This window comes from Ascidiella aspersa, chromosome 7, assembly GCF_963924565.1.
Source record: "Ascidiella aspersa chromosome 7, kaAscAspe10.2, whole genome shotgun sequence".
In the NCBI taxonomy this organism is placed as follows: domain Eukaryota; kingdom Metazoa; phylum Chordata; class Ascidiacea; order Phlebobranchia; family Ascidiidae; genus Ascidiella; species Ascidiella aspersa.
This window is the reverse complement of record NC_139453.1, coordinates 29,693,736-29,713,581: the sequence shown is the minus strand read 5'-3', so window position 1 is coordinate 29,713,581 and position 19,846 is coordinate 29,693,736. Positions and strand designations below refer to the sequence as shown.

The 19,846-nt window shown below is 35.5% G+C and overlaps 3 protein-coding genes and 1 non-coding gene across 4 annotated transcripts; 3 read left to right on the top strand and 1 right to left on the bottom strand.

Annotated features, from left to right (window-relative positions):
* Window positions 1-2,442: 2,442 nt before the first annotated feature.
* On the bottom strand, window positions 2,443-2,517 carry Trnaa-ggc (transfer RNA alanine (anticodon GGC)). Its single transcript has one exon. It is a non-coding gene; the product is annotated as a tRNA-Ala (tRNA).
* An 842-nt stretch (window positions 2,518-3,359) lies between these two features.
* On the top strand, window positions 3,360-11,323 carry LOC146138872 (cathepsin K-like). The gene is made up of 7 exons (XM_083394717.1): window positions 3,360-3,393; window positions 3,950-4,086; window positions 5,777-5,950; window positions 6,918-7,094; window positions 7,540-7,699; window positions 9,039-9,141; window positions 11,191-11,323. The coding sequence occupies exons 1-7, from the start codon at window positions 3,360-3,362 to the stop codon at window positions 11,321-11,323; spliced, it is 918 nt and encodes a 305-aa protein (XP_083250843.1).
* Window positions 11,324-14,283: 2,960 nt separating this feature from the next.
* Window positions 14,284-16,237, top strand: LOC146138871 (procathepsin L-like). Its single transcript, XM_083394763.1, has 4 exons — window positions 14,284-14,422; window positions 14,570-14,706; window positions 14,960-15,130; window positions 16,005-16,237. The coding sequence occupies exons 1-4, from the start codon at window positions 14,392-14,394 to the stop codon at window positions 16,188-16,190; spliced, it is 525 nt and encodes a 174-aa protein (XP_083250889.1). The 5' UTR covers window positions 14,284-14,391; the 3' UTR covers window positions 16,191-16,237.
* A 416-nt stretch (window positions 16,238-16,653) lies between these two features.
* LOC146138870 (uncharacterized) lies at window positions 16,654-18,432 on the top strand. The gene is made up of 3 exons (XM_083394220.1): window positions 16,654-16,802; window positions 17,308-17,410; window positions 17,536-18,432. The coding sequence occupies exons 1-3, from the start codon at window positions 16,694-16,696 to the stop codon at window positions 17,684-17,686; spliced, it is 363 nt and encodes a 120-aa protein (XP_083250346.1). The 5' UTR covers window positions 16,654-16,693; the 3' UTR covers window positions 17,687-18,432.
* The last annotated feature ends 1,414 nt before the right edge of the window (window positions 18,433-19,846 follow it).

Sequence of the window (19,846 nt, the reverse complement as noted above, 5' to 3'; positions counted from 1 at the left end):
TAACAAGTCTTAGCTTTTGAGTCAGATGTGTTATTTTTATAGTTTTCGACTCTTTCCTAAAGGTTGATTTTCTGTCAGCAGGGTACAACGAAGTAATAAATAAAAATGGTAGAATACTTCGTGTTTTTGCTAGGGAGGAATTTTAACAATTTGAGAACCACTCGGACACTTGCTTTGTCCAAAATAGCGGAGTCGAAATGCGAAGCATGTGAATAGCGTGGGAACGTTGTGACGTAGCGTAGCAACGAGAATCAGCAATTCATTGAAATACATGATATTACTTGCATGCAACAACAATCATTTTACCAAAAACACACGATAAATGGCCAGAATGCCTTGTGTGCTCTTAGTCAACATCTTACTATATTATGTTACTTTGCGGATGGATAAATTGACAATAGTGATTGAACAAAACTTTATACTGAGCTTTATGACATTGTAGTTTAGTTTAAAGTTTCATGAATATTTAGTGTAGATTTGCACCCGGAGTATATTTCGTAAACAAACTATTATATTTAAATTTATACTAAACGTTATAATGCCCAGTACAAAATCACCCATAAATATTGAAGTTATGTGATGTACCGCAGCAACGAGGATCAACTATTCATTGAAAAACACCGAAGGTTTTAGCAACAATACTCGTTAGCTTGGAAGAATGCCTTTGTTCACCCTCCTTTGTTTGTCGTTTTACAAAAACGTTTTTTTTTCTAGTTGCGAAAAACAACCGACAGACGGAAAGCTCGAAGCTTGCGACGGTTTCCGTTGCTTTGTAATGTAATGTAGCCTGGCGTTATTTGAAAGCGCACAAGATATTCCAAATACTGTTTATGTATTGTTGGTTAAACCATTTTTTGTGGTTGGATGGTTTTTCAACTTTTACTCACCAATTTCGTTAAATTAGATATGTTAGTTCTGAAAAAATCGCATGACTGTATTTTATACAAAAAAGTGAAATGAGCAGGGTTTAATTTCGCTCTCACGACAGATAAACCAACCAAAAATGCTTAACCTTTGCTCTACTTAGAAGCAATCCCCTGGTAAGATAATATCAAGCCTTATGTGATATGGGATTTAAAACACCAGACGCCCCGTATACACTGTTCATTTGTTGTTGGTAAAATCATTGGTGTTTTGCAATAAAATGTTGATCATTGTTGCTGCGATATGTACATCACACAGCTTCGTTGAAAGTCAGAGAAAATTGTTTTAATATTTTTGAAACAATGCTAATTTGCAGCAATATTGTTGTCAGATTATTTTTTATTGAGTTGTTTTTAAACTTTTTCTCATAAATTCCTTTAAGTTATTATTAGTTCTAATAAAATCGCATGCTATATTTGAAAAAAATAAAATGAGCCGGGTTTTATTTTGCTTTCACGGCAGATAGAGCAACCCGAAGATTCTTAACCTTTGCTCTACTTACAAGCAATTCCCTGGTAAGATGATACCAAGTCTTTTGTAATGGCCATTTTCCGTGTGTTTTTGTTGAAATCAGTGTTGAAGTAGCAGGGCATTCTGACCATTTTTAGTGTGTTTTTGATGAAATCATTGTTGGAGCATACATTGCATTCTAAACATTTTTCGTGTGTTTTTGGTAAAATCATTGCTGAGGCGTACAAGGGAAAATATCGGTTCTTTTTAATGGACTTTTGTTTCTCGTTGCTACGCTATTCACACCAGAAGCTAGTCAGCAAATAGTTTCTGGCAAATACTTCGACAAAATAAACTTATGAAGTTATATTTTTTTTTAAATGTTACCACCGTCTTAAGACTGGTCTATAATTTTTTTCATTTTTATTGAAAAAAAATAATATTAAAAAAAAAAAATAGATTTTTTGAGTAGCGCAGGAGTAAACCATTCTAATGATGCCTCGCTTGCTATAAATGTGTTGGGGGTGCTATTCACGTAATTGCTACGCTGCATGACCCCGTTACCACGCTATTAACATACTTTGTTTTCATTTCGACACCGGTTTTGGGGACAAAGTAATTGGCCGGTAGCTACCTCATTGAATTTATTACAGATGTCAAAAATTTAAACCATGACAAAATAATGTAATCCAGGTTATAAGGTCAAAGCAACTTTAACGCTAAGACCTAAAACACCTTTAAACAGTTTGCTTCTGTTTCTAATAAATTTCACTTTTACGGCGGAAATGCACAAACTAGTGTGGTATCGGATCGGCACCGATAACACTCTATTATCGGATAAATTCCACAAGCAACTTCATAATGAAGGGGATCGCCAGTATCATATCATAATACAATGAAACATATGTACACACATATATGTGTGCTTACAACTGAGATCTAGCCCTTCTGAAGCTGCTTTTTGACCAACGATAACGGCTTACGTATTATTAGTACACCGAAAAGCCATTGCAGACTCACCGAATCTGTCGATCAATGATGCAAGCAGAGCAGACTAGAAAAAGAACTAGCCTGCAGTGAGGTTCGAACTCACGACCTCCGGTCAAGCCGGGACCGTCGCTCTACCAACTGAGCTATGCAGGCTCAGAAGGGAACGAGTCGAGAAACAACCATACGCCAATGCTTGCTCAATCTGTTAGTACAAGCAACTTCATAATGAAGGGGATCGCCAGTATCATATCATAATACAATGAAACATATGTACACACATATATGTGTGCTTACAACTGAGATCTAGCCCTTCTGAAGCTGCTTTTTGACCAACGATAACGGCTTACGTATTATTAGTACACCGAAAAGCCATTGCAGACTCACCGAATCTGTCGATCAATGATGCAAGCAGAGCAGACTAGCAGAGCAGACTTTAATTTCTTAAAATTATTATTATTTTCAATAAAATCGAGTGGCTATATTTTTTACGAAAAAGTAAAATAAACAGGGTTTTATTTCGTCTTCAAGACAAACAGACCAACGCGATGATTCTTAAACTTTGCTCTACTTAGATTTAAGCCTCCGGTAAGACGATATCAAGTCTTTTGTATTGTGGCACTTTGAGTGTTTGTGTGACACTAGCGAAAGAGCTTGACTAGCATAATAACTATGCGACAAATGTCGGTTGGTGTGATATTCAAAAAGTAAAAGTACGAAAAGCAAGACAGGTTAACTCAGTTTTACGCAAGGTGGTAAAAGTTAAGAAGGGTCAGTTACGCTTTGGTAATATTTAGGAATATAAACGGCAAAGTCTGCTGTCCAAAATACGTACATTGTTCATGTGTAGCCGGTAATTTGCCATTTATTGCATGGAATCTATTGGCGTGATATCAGATCAAAAATACCGATATTTGTCACCAAATATAGTTTGTATTCGTCAAAAGCTGATTTTACAGAAACGCAACGTTTAAACCTAAAATAACGACCAAGACAAGATGATGGACTGGGAATCATGGAAACAAGAACACGGTAAGCCTTGTTAACATACTTTATAAAATGAACGCCACAAAATATAGTGGCTGTGACGTCACTTTAATTTGATGACTTCATATGGATAAAATAGTTCGTGCATATTTGTTTAAATATACTCTCGTAATGTATGTTGTGACGTCAATTTAAGTTGATGACGTCATAGGGATAAAATAGTTCGTCCATATTTTTATCAGTATACTCTCGTAATAGTGGTTATGACGTCAACTAAAGTTGATGATGTCACACATATGAATAGTACTTTATGAATATTTGTATCAATATAATCTGGTACCGGTAATATGTGTATTTTAGCCTATTCGCCTTCGTTGCTTAGTTGGGAGAGCGACGGTCCCGGTATAAAGACTGAGGTTGTGAGTTCGAATCTCTTACAAAAGGTTTATACATGATTAAACAACAAGCTTATATTACAATAATTTGGTTGATTATTTTAAATAGTCACCTTGAAAAAATTTCATCTATAACTTAAAACTTTTAGATGACATTTACTTGGCGTAAAGGCCATTAACTCTCTTCAACTGTGTTTTGCATTTAGGAGGCTTTTCAGAAGACGAAGATGCAGAGAAGAAGCGATTGTGGGAAGAAACTCATGCTGAAGTGACAGCTCACAACCTAAAGTACGACCAGGGTCTGGTTTCCTATCGACTTGGGATGAACCAGTTTGCTGTACAGGTGACTTTCTACAACTTATCCTGAACTATACTTTTTATGTATTTACGAATAATAATTCTTTTTGTAACCCATCTTGTTTCGCATTTTTTTCTTGTAAAATGATTAACACGAATTGAATCACTAGCCAGGGCAGGGCTGCGGAGTCGGAGTCGAACTCGGGACTCGACGGAGTCGGTTTGTTTTGCTGGAGTCGGACTCAGGACTCGGGTAAGACCACGTAAAACTACCCGAGTGTTGAGTCCGACATGTGACGGTCAACTGGAAATTGCAAAGGTGGAATAGCATATGGTGGATATTTTCCAACCATGTATTAAGTTATTGAAGTATACGACAAACTATAAGTGGATTGCTGAATATCCACGTTATTTTAGTTACGTAAATTGGTAAAATACAGGCTGTAGAGTCGGAGTCTAACTCGGGACTCGAAGAAACCGCACATTTGAACAGAGTCGGACTCGGGTTTATTTTTTTGCAGGAGTCGGACTCTGGTTTATTTTAAACCGACTTGACTAAGTAACAGTCTTTCCCTGGGAACTATGGACGCTTGTATATACCGTTGTTCCAAGATACAATTAAATCCATTTAAAAATGTATCTATTCTTTAATGTAACCTTATAATAACGCATTTTTGAAACGTATTATGCTTGATAACCTAGTTCTAAGATCTAAAAAAAATTACATAGGTTAAAAATATTAAGAAATAATGAGTATAATTAGGTCATCGTTTTACTTAACTCAACGCGCTCCAAATTTTTCAGAAAACTCCAATTTAATATTATCTACTGAATTTTCCTTTTGCAAAGAAATGATCATTTTTGAAAATACTTTGTAAATTATTTAAGAAGAGGCGTAAAAAAAGCACTAAAATCATTTTTTTACACGGATTGCTTTTTTAAATAATATAATTTTAATTTTTAAACACATTATAAATGATACCAAGTAATATTATCGGTACTCGGCAATACAGCGACGGTATCTTATACCAAATCTACTTTATTACAATAAAAAGGCACTACACTTTCTAAAGCAAATGGACATTTCGGCGTAATACTCTGAAAATTATTAATGCAGTTGTTGCAAACAAAACCACAAACTTTGGAGCATAATGGTTGGAGGTTGTAGTAAGACGTAATAAGAATATCAAAGCCCATACAGAAGTAGGTATCATTTTGAACGTTTCGAATAACTCTTTATTCATTTTCAACATCAAACCACAAAGGTTATAAAAAATATCTAAAACAGCTTCATTCAAAACGAGTAGAATTCTATAATAAACCTTTTTTTTGTATAAGGCTTAAATTCTATATGAAACTATAGTAAGTCCCTAGTTCAGCACTTCTTTAACAGTACGCCATGGAAGCCAGGTGCGCCGCGGCCAAAAGGAAAATATTTGATGGTATAAAACAAATACTTATTTGCGGTTTAGCTCAATGATACCACGGAACTTTCAAATTATGCAACTATGAAGACTATGGAATAAGAACCGAACTTTTCAAAATATATGTATAAAAATGTAGGCTAATATTTGATTAAAGCCCATATCTAATAAAAACGGTACTTTTTAAGACAAGAAGCATATATACAAGAAAAAATATATAAGAAACAGTACTCTTCAAGATATAAAGATTATGTACTAAAAACTTGCAAGCAATTCAAGAGAAATGGCGTCATAATATCAATGTATTCTCAGCGCCCACCACTTATGAATGAACCAGGCGAAGGTGTTGAAGACCCAACTGCATCGCCATTGACGCAAGCTCCAACAAACACCAAGTTACCGGACTCAGTGGACTACAGGGAATTGGGTTTGGTTACTCCTGTGAAGCAGCAGGGCACATGTGGAAGCTGCTACGCCTTCGCTGCTGTAAGTTGAAGGTTAAATTAAATATAGTGGTGAAACGGATTAGATCATATTGGTTTGAGATTGTAGAAAGACGTAGTAAGAACATCAAAGCCAATACAGAAGTATAGGTATAATTTTGAACGTTTAGAACTTATCTTTATTCATTTCTAGACATATACGCCTTAGCTGATAAAACGTCCGACGGCGCAGCACTGCACCGGATGACTTCGTCGCGTCACAGCTTATCGCATACTTAAGCGACGTCTAGATTTATTAATTTTAATCTATAGTCTTTTTATTTTATACTTTTGGTATATAAGATAGCTAACCCACTCTCCTTTTAATTATTAACCCTGATGAGGTCAGCTGGTATGTGCTACCGAAACGTCGGTTTATATTTCGTTTAGCTTACACCAGAAAAGCGATTTCTATCAATTGTGAAGACACTAAGAGTCGAAACATTCAAAATGATACCTACTTTGATATAGGCTTCGGTATTCTTATTAGAATGGTTTTCTTCTTCCTTTCTAAATGTTTTTTTTACCGGAGAAATGTAAATATGTTTTACAAAACGCAAAAAAAATTCACGTTGCGTCATTTGCGGAACATGTAGCCCGGAAAAACTCTTGCCCAAATATTCAAGTTGTAATAAATTACCATTACTGAACATATGTTGTGGAAGCTGGTCCGTGAAAAAAATCAAAAAAGCACCGACCACTGGTTTAAAGCTAGTTCAACTCTTAGTGTTAAAACTAGAACGGATTTTGTAAAAGAAAAGATTTTAATTCAGAAAACGCTTCGGCGCCTTTGTCATGTATTAAAACTTCATTTCAGTTTAACATCAGTGGACTAAAAACACAAGGTTTCTTAAATCTACTTGTTTTTTGACCTTAATATATGATGTCATCTATAGGGTCCACTTAAACAAAATCCACCGACCTAGACTGAACGAAAGAAGTAAGAAGTTTAAGCAAGCATATCGTTTCAGGTTGGTGTTATGGAGGCACAAATTAAAAGAACTTACGATAAGCTTGTGAGCCTGAGCGCCCAGCAACTTGTTGATTGTTCGGACAACTTTGGTTGTGGGGGAGGTAGTGTTACCAGATGCTTTCAATACGCTAAAAAGGGTTTGGCTACTGATGAAGTCTACCCCTATGTGGGAAAGGTAGGTCTTGACGTGAGCACAGTAATGTAGTGTCACTTAAAATTTAAACTACCACAAAAAAAAAACGATTTTTTTTAATGAATACAAATTGAATTGATACCGTATCAAGATGTAATTGCACTTATCAAATTAAAAATTTAAGCTAATATAACTAACACTTATTCAACTAAAGGTTTTATACAAGCCAACATGATTGGTTAAACATTTAAATTAGTAAAACAAACTTTTCAAACTAAAAAAAAAATGTTTATATTATCAAAATGTATACTATAAAGCACTTACTAAATAAAAAATTAAACTAAAATTAAATAATATGTTTTTTAAACTGAAAAAAAAAGTTTCATTTATACCAGCTAACATAAAAAAATTATAATTTTTTTACTAATAATTTTTTTTAACCTAAAAAAGCTTTTAAACAAACTAAGACGAAGGTATTACTTTTTAGAAAGGTGCATGCCAAAGAAAGAAGAAGGCAGTTAAAGTAAAAAACTGGTGGTTGTGCAACGGCGAAGATTTGCTAAAATCAACAGTTGCTACGGTTGGACCTGTAGCAGTCACACTCCATATTCCCGCAACTCATTTTCAGCATATATCGAACGCTACAGGTTACAAATACATATTTTGCTCCATTTCCGTACAAGATGGGTTTCCTAAACTGGGGTCCGTGGACCCCTAGGGGGTACGTTAAGTAGTTTTAAGTTCCACAAAGGCCTAATTGGTGTTTAATTTGAAATCCTGAATGAATTTTTAAAAGGAAAAAGAGATGATTTGACAAAACGCTTTGGCGCTTCCCCTTCAATGCATTAAGACTGCACTCTAGCTGACACCTAAATTTGACCAAAAAACACCAGGTTTCTTAAGTCTATTTTTTCTATGACGTCACCACTTGGTCCAGGAAAACCAAAAAAATATCTAAGGATCAGCGTTGGAAAAAGTTTAAGAACCCTTGAATATCAAAGCCCATGCAGAAGTAGGAAGCATTTTTGTAAACGTTTCGAATAACTATATTTGTTTGTTTTCAGCATTTAACGATTAAAGAGTTTTTCGAAACGTTTAGAAAATGCTTCCTACTTCTGTATGGGCTTTGATATTCATTCTACGTTTAGTGATTTACCTACAACCTCCAGCCATTATCTTAAGAGTTATTCGAAACATTCATGTTTTCAGACAACGAAAATATCACGATTTAGGAAAACGTTTGAAATGTAACGACGCTGGATTTTTTTTCTTGAAATGTTTTGGTTTTTAAACCAGAAAATTGCCTTATTAAGCAGCAAATCCTTATTAAGCAGCAAATCCTTATTAAGCAGCAAATGCTGTCAGGCATTGTTTGAACTGTAAAATAGTTCTTCCGGTCAAAAGAACAGAAGAGCAATTTCTTAATTAGAAATCAACCATTTAAGACATTTTTTTTAAATACCGGTGTATTTAAAAGAAATACCGGTCTTCCAAACAAACGAACTTGCTTCGCTTTTCTGGCTTGAAAACTCATTACCAATCCGATTATTTTTTGACTTGTCAAAAAAAGTCAAAATTTTGTCAAAATTAGGTCAAACATTTTTTAAGTAAAAATCGAATAAAAATGGACATAAATCGTTTAAAAAATTAAAAAAAAAACATAATCAGTTGTTTTGAAATTTATCGTTCAATTTATCAAAAAAATTTAGTTTTGATTGATGTTCAAAGTCATTTTAACCGTATTATATCTTTATTAGAGCAATAAACGGTGTAAAAAACGCGTGATTAACGTCGCCTAAGTTATTTAAATCAATATATTTGTAACAGGTCAAATTTTCATTATTATTTTCAAAATGAATTATTTTTAGGTCAAAATTTGTCAAAATTTTAATTTTTCAGGTCAAAATTTCTTATTTTTTTAGGTAAAAAAATAGGACCTACTTATTATCAATCAAAATGTTAACCCCGGTAACGTAAAACTTGCAGATGTATTCGACTTAGAAGAACCAGGGACAGGCTGGCATGCTGTGCTGGTTGTTGGATACGGGACCAATTCGAAAGGTGTTGATTACTGGATCATCAAAAACAGGTAATTCAAATGGCGCCTAATACAACGGAAGAAGCCGTATGCTTGATAGACGCCGTCTATCCTATACTACATCTGCGCAGCGTAAATAACGTTAACTTTTTTATACAGAATAAAAAAATAATGACTGCAAGTTAAAAAAATAGTAAAAACTAAAATAAATGAAAAAAAAATGAAAAAAAGCTAAAATGCGTTTTATTTTAACTTTGTGGGAACTTTTTTTCTGTAGCTAAATTAAATAGGCTTGGGTATGTATAAAATTAAACCAGTTCATTGGCCATATTTTTTAAATTGGACCCAGTTTATTATAAGGGGATACAAATAGGGGACTTAAGGACCTTGAATATTCTTGTTCAGAACCTCTAGGACAGTGCTTCTTAACCTTTTTTTAGTTTTGTTCACCCTAGCATCTATCTCCAGATTTCATTCACCCTTGTATCATGATATAGTTATCTCGTCTATATATAACAGCACAAAATGACTGAGGTTGTTTCGCAAGCTTTCATCCATTCCTCACGGTTCACCCTTATTCACCCCTTTTGGTTCACCCTTATTTACCCCTTTTGGTTGGTTCACCCCTGCAAAAATTTTATTCACCCTGGGGTGAACCATTAACCTGATTAAGAAACACTGCTCTAGGGCAGGGGTGGCCAATCATGAGACCGACAGTCGCAAAACTTATGTGCGTTAACCGCAAAGAATAGCACGTTAGGAGCATACTACGCCCTACATCTTACTACAATCTCCAGCCATTACGCACCAATATATTTATATACTTCAGTGCCTTCTCACTATGTTAAAAATAAATAAAGAGTTATTCGAAACGCCCCTAATGATATGTCTACTTCTGCACGAGCTTTAATATTCTAAAGTCACATCTTAAATATGATCAGAATTGATATCACTACCTTTCTAGCTTATGAGAGATGTTGTACACTGAAAATATTGTGTATAATACGCTGTTAAATAAAGTTTGACTATAAATTTTAATATGTGTGCAACGGTGCGTATCCGATCAGTCATTCACCAAGAGCCACACTTTTACTTGGATAACCGCAAAGAGCCATAACCTTACACAAGTGTAGAAATCAATATCGCCCTGTTTCAAACCAATATCACCCAGGAATCATGACTCGAAGGTTACATAAAAAAACGGAGTCCTGAGTCCGATGTGCGCATGCGCAGTACAAAATGCGAACCTATAATGTCGTAAGAGTCTCAAAAATGTAATACCGTAGGAAGGGCGGTTTGCTGAATATCCACTCTATTTTAGTCACCTAAATAAGTGGAATAAAAAGCTGGGCCACCGACCGGTATTGTTTTCGTAGAATATTCGAATCTATTCTATGTGCCTCATTCGTCACTCATCGATTTAATTGAAGTTACCTTAACAGACACAAACAAAAAACCCTGTTTCACCCGTGATTTCGCGTGTCTGGGCCTTCAATAGATCTTAAAATAATGTTTTGGGGAGAGACAGAAAAGTTTGCCAAACACGGAAATAATGTATTGGAGTCTCAAACAATACGTAAGATTGAAAATCACTGCCTTGAGACCTATAGTTACATTTTTACCACAATATACAATATTTTGCTGAAACAAACCTCATTTTTATGGGGCTATTCTAAACCGTCGCAAAATAACAAAAAACAGTTGCAAAAATCCAATTATTCTATTTATTTAAAAATCAGATTATAACGATATAATTATTTAAAACCGATATAACAAAAATCGGGCCTAAAGTAAAGTGTATTGACAAGTTTATTCATGTTAACAGTTGGGGAACTGGTTGGGGAGGTGATGGCTACGGAAAATATGCTCGGTCCTGGATAAATAACATTTGTATCAAAATATAAGAAATGTTGTCACCGACTCTAGTGCGTGATAAGTTGGTTGGGACGGATGTACAATTGTACATACGTTTGATCGGAATGTTACTTAGGTTTATTTAAACCAGTTTGCAGGTTATGTAAAGGCTTATGCAGATCCGATAAAGCTTTTCGTGTATTAGCCTAACAATTTTATTTTATGTTATTTGCTTGTGTCATACAGTTGGGGAACTGGTTGGGGAGGCGATGGCTACGCTTTGATGAAAAGAGGAGTTGACCTTTACACGATTGGACAAAAGTGGTGTTCTGCTCGAGTGAAAGCAAAAAAAACAGCAGAAGATTGCAGTTTGCTGTAAAGAAAACAATGAAAATAAACCAAAGATTACTCCCATTTTGTCATTTGGTGCCCAATTCCAAAACGTTTTTTTTTCAAACGCTAAGCACATGACCTGAATTTCGATACCTTACGAAATACAACTGTTTTAAGTGCTTAAAAATGTCCCCCTGCATATCTTTACATTTATTGGTCTTCGCGATGTGTGTTATGTTTTGTGTGACATTTGTGTGGTGAAATACAGTCTACATTCCACAGTTACAGTTTGGCCATCACTGGGTATTTGGGATGTGTAAAAGTTTTGTCAAAGAATTGTAAACCAAGACATAATATATACAAATTACGCTGCGTTAAAGAGAGGGACACCTTACTATTTTTTGTATACCCTATACTATTGTATAACTTTTCAGTAAAAAAGAGAGTGGCCCAAATAATAGATAAAAGACTCATTCTTTTATTTTTATCTTAGCCTCACTTACTGCACTGATGATGGCAAAAGAAATTGCCGAAACGTTTGCAAATAAAAGAATGAATCTTTTATCTATTATTTGGGCCACTCTCTTTCTACTGACGAATATGAATAGATCCGTGTTTAGTGTTACTATTGTATACCTATAAGGGCTGTATAACTATTAAGGGTTGACGATCGCTCGCCGAATATAAAAGTTTATGTCTAACTTGACTAACTAGTCTTTGTAAATGGCCGTATTTGTCTAGTTCTAAATAAGATAATTAGGGTGAACTATGTGAAAACAAATTATAATGTATTATCGACATACCAAATCAAAACCTTAAAAAGTCAACAAAACCCAGTCTAAATGGCTTCGATTCTTCGCTAGCGTGACGTCATAGTTTCGTTACGTAACAATGCCTCCGCTCGCACGCCATCTACTTGAAAAAATTTATAGCGAAGCGTTCGAGTTTCGAAAGCATTCAAAACTCCTGGTTGGGATAGCCCCCCTTCGACCGTTTCATAATCGGAAATATGCCGAGTTTCGGGGCAAAATTTTCGTGCTGCCAAAGTTCACAAACATTACATCACCAAATTCCTCTGAGAACACTGCTACTGGGCTAACAACGATTTATCAAATGGGCACAAGGCTACAAAACGTTACATTTGTTCACGAATTCGTTATATACTGCCGAAACGAGGGGTTATGTACTTGTATACCTAGTTAATGCATGAAACGAGGTTTCTTTTGAGTTTAAACGTCTAAAAAGTGTGATATTTTTATTCTTATATAATTAATCGGTGTGACTACACAGCAATGTTCATAAATACGTGTTGTGGGGATCTTGTTTTGTTCTAATAGGCTAAACGGAAAACCTAGTACAGCAGTCAATAAAATTCAGTCAAAATGGTTTCGATTCTTCGCTAGCGTGACGTCATAGTTTCGTTACGTCACAATGCCTCCGCACGCACGTCATCGACCACTTGAAAACATTTAAAGTGAAGCGTTTCTACTTCCCCACACCCTCTTGGATCCGCCCCTGCTCTTTCCTGAATAAAATTAGTTCCAATGGTGTTAATTCGCATTGCTGTTCTACGAGAAAAACTAGTTAGGGATAGTTACAGCTCAATGGCATTTAGGAATATAACAGGGCTACTAACTATACTTTGAACGACAAAGTCGTAGAATAATAGTTTAGGTGGTAAGGCATTTGCTGCCCAGTGAAAATGGTTTCAAACTCCGCTACTTTTTTAAAGTCATAGTTTCGTTGTTTTAAAATTCCGCGGCGAAGCGCCATCTATTTTTAGAAACCTTGCAAAGCGAAGCGTTCTAGTTTCGAAGCATTTAAAACACCTGGTTGGGTTAGCCCCCCTACGAAGGTTTCATAATCAGGAGGATGCAACAAATATTTGCTGCAGAGTTTCGGGGCAAAATTTTCGTGCTAAAAACAGTTCACAAACATTACATTAGCAAATTCCTCTGAGAACACTGCTTCTGGGTCAACAACGATTTATCAAAATGGGCAAAGACATTCTATGAACTTAATTAGGTTGGTGCAGAGCGTGAACAGTTTTTGTATTTATTAAGTTATAATAGGCAAAAAATAAAGTCTTCCCCACACCCTCTTGGATCCGCCCCTGCTCTTTCCTGAAAAAATTAGTTCCAATGGTGTTAATTCGCATTGCTGTTCTACGAGAAAAACTAGTTAGGGATAGTTACAGCTCAATGGCATTTAGGAATATAACAGGGCTACTAACTATACTTTGAACGACAAAGTCATAGAATAATAGTTTAGGTGGTAAGGCATTTGCTGCCCAGTGAAAATGGTTTCAAACTCCGCTACTTTTTTAAAGTCATAGTTTCGTTGTTTTAAAATTCCGCGGCGAAGCGCCATCTATTTTTAGAAACCTTGCAAAGCGAAGCGTTCTAGTTTCGAAGCACTTAAAACACCTGATTGGGTTAGCCCCCCTACGACGGTTTCATAATCAGGGGGAAAGCCACAAACATGAGCCGCCGACTTTCGGGTAAATTTTCGTGCAAAAATGTTCCCAAATATTATATCACCAAATTCGTCTGAGCACGCTACTTCTATTTGAACCACTAGTCAAGCGAAACATTCCAGTCTTGCAAACAGCCTCTCGCTATAAGACTGCAAGCAGGCAAGTTCGAAATTAGTCGAAAGTTTTACATGTAGAAGAGGGTTGGGTTTGCAGGCAGACTTTGTAATATAGTGTTCATCAATGCAGTTCCAGATAAGCCAAAAAGCAACATTTAATGGAAAAATCACTGTTCCGCTGAAGCGTATATAAAAAAAAAATCCGAGTAAAATCAGAATCAGACACTTCTTTAAAGGAGTTATATTCTCAAAAATGTAATTCAGGTTTCGGTAGCAATGCTCTGTTACTTTTTTGTTTTGTTTGCTGCAGCGGTCGGTGGTGATTTCAATCTGTTTAATTCTATAACATTTGTTTTGTGTTAACGAGAAGGATTTAGGCTCATTACAATCTATTAATGGCTTGAGCAACTATGTTCTATATATTGTTAAACTTAGGTTTTAATATTACGATAAGGATTTGTGCAATATTTGACTCTAAAGAAAGTTGAATTGAAAAGTAAATTTAGATCGACTATTGACATAATGGATTGGGAATCATGGAAAGAAGAACATGGTAAATCTCTTAACACGATAAAATTAAAAGGGTCTCAAACATAATTACTCGAAAAGCCTAGTCAACTTTTTAAATTCATGTTCAATTCAAAACATGTGGCAAAACATATAAAGATTAAACTTGCAAATATGTTGTTTTGTCATATAGGAGGCTTTTCAGAAGCAGAAGATGCAGAGAAGAAGCGAGTGTGGGAAGCAACTCTTGCTAAAGTGACAGCTCACAACCTAAAGTACGACCAGGGTCTGGTTTCCTATCAACTGGAGATGAACAAGTTTGCAGTACAGGTGGCTTCTTAATAGCATAAGTGACTTGGTTTAAAAAATATTTTTACAGTAAACATTCTTTAAAAATCGAATTATTTGTCGGAACTGTGGCACGCAACAGTTTTATCCCTATATGATATTGTAACTCTTAAAGTGATAAAATCAATTTTGTTAAAAACAATTTAGTAAGGGTCCACCACTGATGGATAGCCCTGGTGAATTGCACCAGACCAGACTGTGATAGAATTTATTTTGTTAAAAACAATTTGGTTAGGGACCACCACTGATGGACAGCCCTGGTGAAATTGTACGTGACTCGACAGCGCCCCCTATGCCAGAAGCAACTGATACGACATCCAAGTTTTATTTTAACTACAAAGACGATGGCTATGTTACATCTGTGAAGGACCAGGGCCAGTGTGGAAGCTGCTACGCCTTCGCATCTGTAAGTTTTAGCCTAGATTACATCTAGCCTTACCTAAAGGTATTAGGTCACCTGTGCAGCCTTTTTAGCAATAGCATTGCCTTCTATAAAACTTTATTTAAAGAAAATGCTCTTTTGCATTCAGGATTATTTTGCATTAGGATTTTTTGCCCATTGATCGGCAAATTTTCAAAATTTGGGTTAGGCCAGGGTAAGTATTATAAAATTAAATTATGCCAGTTTGCGTTGTTTTTTATATTGATGCTCTTATAAATAAATTTGTGGCGTAAGCGTTCGTTAACTACCAATAGCTTCTACCTCAGCTTAAAGGACGAAGTTTAAAGATTTAACTCCACGTGAAGTCATTACAATTTAACGATTTACTTTCAACTATAGATAGATTGGTTTTATTTTTTGAACCGAAACAATCAGAAAGCAGTACAAAATTATAGTGCGAATAAAGTGAGGTGCATATTTCGAAAAACGTAAAATAAGAAAGATACACACACACACATGTGTTCAACAGCTTTGATTTAGCCCTTCTGAAGCTGATTTTTTGTTCCATCGATTATGACTTACGTTTTAAAATATACCGAAAGCTATCGCAGACTCACAGAATCTGTCGATCAATAATGCAAGGTATAGGCCGGAAAACAACTAGTCTGCAGTGATAATTCTCTGAGAACGAGGTCTTGAGTTCGAACCTCACTGCAGGCAAGTTGTTTTTCTAGCCTGTCTTGCATCATTTATCGACAGATTCGGCGAGTCTGCGATGACATCATAGTACACGAATACACGTTAAAATTTACCAGACATGGCCAACAAATTACCAGCTTTAATATTCAAAATTCAAGAACGGATGTGTTCAATAGTTAGAATAATAATGTGGTTTCAGGTAGGTGTACTGGAAGGACAAAACGCAATAAGGAATAAAAGACTTGTGAGCCTGAGCGCCCAGCAACTTGTTGATTGTTCTGACAACGGTGGATGCAATGGAGGCACCACTTACAAATGCTTCGAATACGCCAAAAACGGTTTGGCTACAAATGAAAACTACCCTTATAAGGAAAAGGTAGACTGAAACTAACAAATATGTCTCACTGCAAGTTCCAGTAATATTATTATGAACCCCCCAAAAAATGACATAGGTGTTATATGTTAAAAGTTAAACCAAGATTTTTTTGCCATAATTACAATCTAGGCCTATAGTGCTCCCTAAAGTCAGTAGGAACTATCGATATTAAAAAAATTTTAATAAATAATAAATTCTAATTTTTTTTAATAAAATACAGTAAAATAAAACATAGCCTAAAAATGAATGTCATATAGTCACAACTAGATACAAAGGTTTCGATAGGCACTTGTATTATCATCAGTTAATGTGACAGATACATGTTCAAACCTCATTTAATAAGGTAAACTATCACACTTTGTCGTTATAATGATGTCAATTTACTTCACCTTTGTGATTTTGACATTTATTTTCAAGCTACATTACAGATTCGTTTACGCAAAATAAAATATTGTTTTCAGAAAGGGCCATGTCAGTTAAACAAGACTGTAGAGGTGAAAGTGACGAACACTATGGCGGCAAGTAACGAAAACGATTTGGGTTGCATTCTGTTGGCAAGTGGTCCTATAGCAGTCACAATCAACATCCCAGAATCCTTTAAATGGATTAAAAATGACACAGGTATTTCGATAAAGTTTTCTCATTATCGCTTACTAAATTATGAAAATCATGCAGGACTTAATGACTTAAGTCCAATCTCCAATAAATTCAAATAAAGTAAAGTAATTTTACCAAAACGACTTAAGTCTAGTAAAGTCATTTGAAAACAGTGATTTGAGTTCACGTAAGTCAAGTCATTGACTTAAGTCATTACAACTTTCCTTTAAGGAAATCTACTCAGCCCAAAGACACCTTGCTTTCTATAGCATGCTCTGCAGTGTGAAAATTTTAAAGCAATTTGCGACGTTTTTTTGCGCTTAAGCGCGACTAGGCTGAATTTCAGCTACATATTTTCGCACGAGTTTGCTCGAGAACAGCAGGTATTTTTTAAAATTAGTTGTTTTATAATGTAGCGTTCTGACATAGTTTGCGTCTTCCTATAATTATGCACCCAACTCCTAACAGAACTCATCGATCCGTTCTCGCATATTTATGACACTTATGACAGAAAATTATTTCATTTCAGACGTTTACGACTCAACAGATCCCGTGATAGGCTGGCATTCTGTGCTAGTTGTTGGGTGGGGAACCAATTCGAAGGGAGTAGAATACTGGATTATCAAAAACAGGTAAAGCCTAATTGTAAACCACACAAGGAAAAAAACAGCCATAAAATTTATACAAAAGCTTTATTCAATAAACTAAAAGCACGGAACCTACTTTTATAATTTGTTATTTTGCTTCTGTTACACAGTTGGGGAACTGGCTGGGGAGGTGATGGCTATGCACTGATAAAAAGAGGAGTCAACCTTATGCAGATTGGAGATTACGGCTGCTTTGCCTTTATAGTCCAGAACAAGCAGATATCGCAAACCGGGGATAATGAAGCTGAAAAGTCGGAATAAAATTAATTATTTTGTTGTATTATTTGTAGCCTACAGCTTCACGACGCTTTCCTATTCGAGACTTAAAAAATTCACCCTCCGCAAGTTGCATAACCGTTTTTGTTTTGAACGTTCTATAACCTCTGTATCTTTACGTAAAACATTTGCTGAACCTGCTTTATTAATTAAAAAAATAAATATTTATATAAACAAGTCAAACATTCTGTCATTAAGCGCCAGGAACGTTGAGAACATAAAGTAATTATTAGCTGCAAGAAGTTTTCATATCATGCCTATCCTAAGGAACATCGTTGAAAGAGCTACGTTTATTTTAGCCACGCCAACTAACACAGTATAAAATGCTATCTCAGTACCATACAATTCGTATATCAAAGCAAGCACGTTGACGCTATTAAATATCACAAATCTAACAATCTTAAATCAACTGCTATTAACAAACAATATAATTAATTCATTTACTTTCCATTTCCGCCATCACAGCGTATGTCGCACTTTCGCAAATAGTTACGACATTCTTTCAATGCGTTATAATGTCGCTTTTAAGCGCTGTCTTGTAGCATTTAGCCTACTTTTACGTCACTATACACGTGACCGTTGTCCACTGACGCGTGACCTAACGCCGAATCGTGCGCTTTGATCGTTTCGTAAGCTATTCTATTTTATACGTCTTACTAATAGCGGCTTGAATCACCGCTCCGTTTATCGTATGTTTCTGAGATTTGTGAATATACTCGACGGGTAACATCATACTGAGTGAAGTGTCTTTGCCTAGAGAGTACAAGAAGTTGAGGACAGGTATTCTAGCGGCCTGCTCCTTTGGAGTCGGATTAAGAACTTGTAAGAGACTAGGCAGCCGTCGGCTCTCGCCTTCAGAGCCAGCAGCCTTCTTACCCCTAACTAAACACCCCGATTCGCCACAGTCTTGCTGCATAACGATTTAGAATTAGATCAGCGGTTCAATACGCTGAGCCATGTTTCTAATGCTTTTCTAATGCTTATTGTTACATTTCATTGTTGTAAGTTCGACCAAAGATCGGTAAAATAACGGTTTTAATTTTTCCAAAAAGTTTTATAGCCTAGGGTAGCTCTTAAAATTAGGTCCTAAAAACGTAGGTTACGGAAAAACAAAACGTCTTAATATAAATTTCGACTTACCAGAAAATCCTTGGTTTAGCGAACTTGCTTTACACCTTGATGTAGCTGAATAACTGGAAGAAATAGCACTCTCCATTCATAATATCCTACATCTCATACAGTACTGTCCAGTCTGTCAGCAACAATTACAGAAAAAACATAGACCTATTGCCTTCTTCACTAAATGTAAAACAAATATTTAATGTTAACGTACAAAAGATATTATAGACTTCATAATTTTAAAGTAGCCTGGAAATCATTCTAAACTAAATTCGGCTTTCTCATTTCAATATCAAGCAAATCGTTTGCATTCCACTAAGTGACTAAACAATTCCCAACAATATTAGTTATTTAAACATAAAACCAGGTTAGTTCAGGCTATAGTGACTTTCAATCAGTCAACTTGTCAGCATGCTTATAATAAAAGACTCGCTTCTATGGCTGTTTTAACCGCAAGTCAACGAACAAAAACAGGCCTAAAATTAGCAAAATAATGCTGGATCTGCGTAAAGCACAACAGACGCGTGGATAAAAGTAGAATTGCGGGAAAACGCCTCGCTGATTGACAACGAATTAGGTGCAAAACAGTCAAAGCAAACGAACAAGAATTGCTCATTAGGCTACCTTTATCATTCTAAGGCCAAGCAATAGAAAAGTACTACATTTTGCTGTAATGTAAAAAGTAAAGGCAAAAACCAGGTTGAAGAGTTAGATTTGCAAGAAAGCCATTTAATATTTGGGTCAGCATTTTTTAAAGTATTGTTTTTTTTAAGTTTTTTTTAAGTATATATATAATAATTACCCTTTTACTCTAGGTATAGGAGTTTCAATTGTCATAAAACTTCAAAAACTCAAAACTGTAAACTGACTCACAATTGTAAAGTAACTCCAGCTGAAAATAAAGCGTTTCGCAATGTACCCAGCTCTTGAACTAGAAAAGATGTCGTTTTCAAATCAACGGTTTACCAAGCACTTTTGGAAACGGCGTTTTAGGTGGCTTATAATCTGTCCTGCCTTCCCTTATCG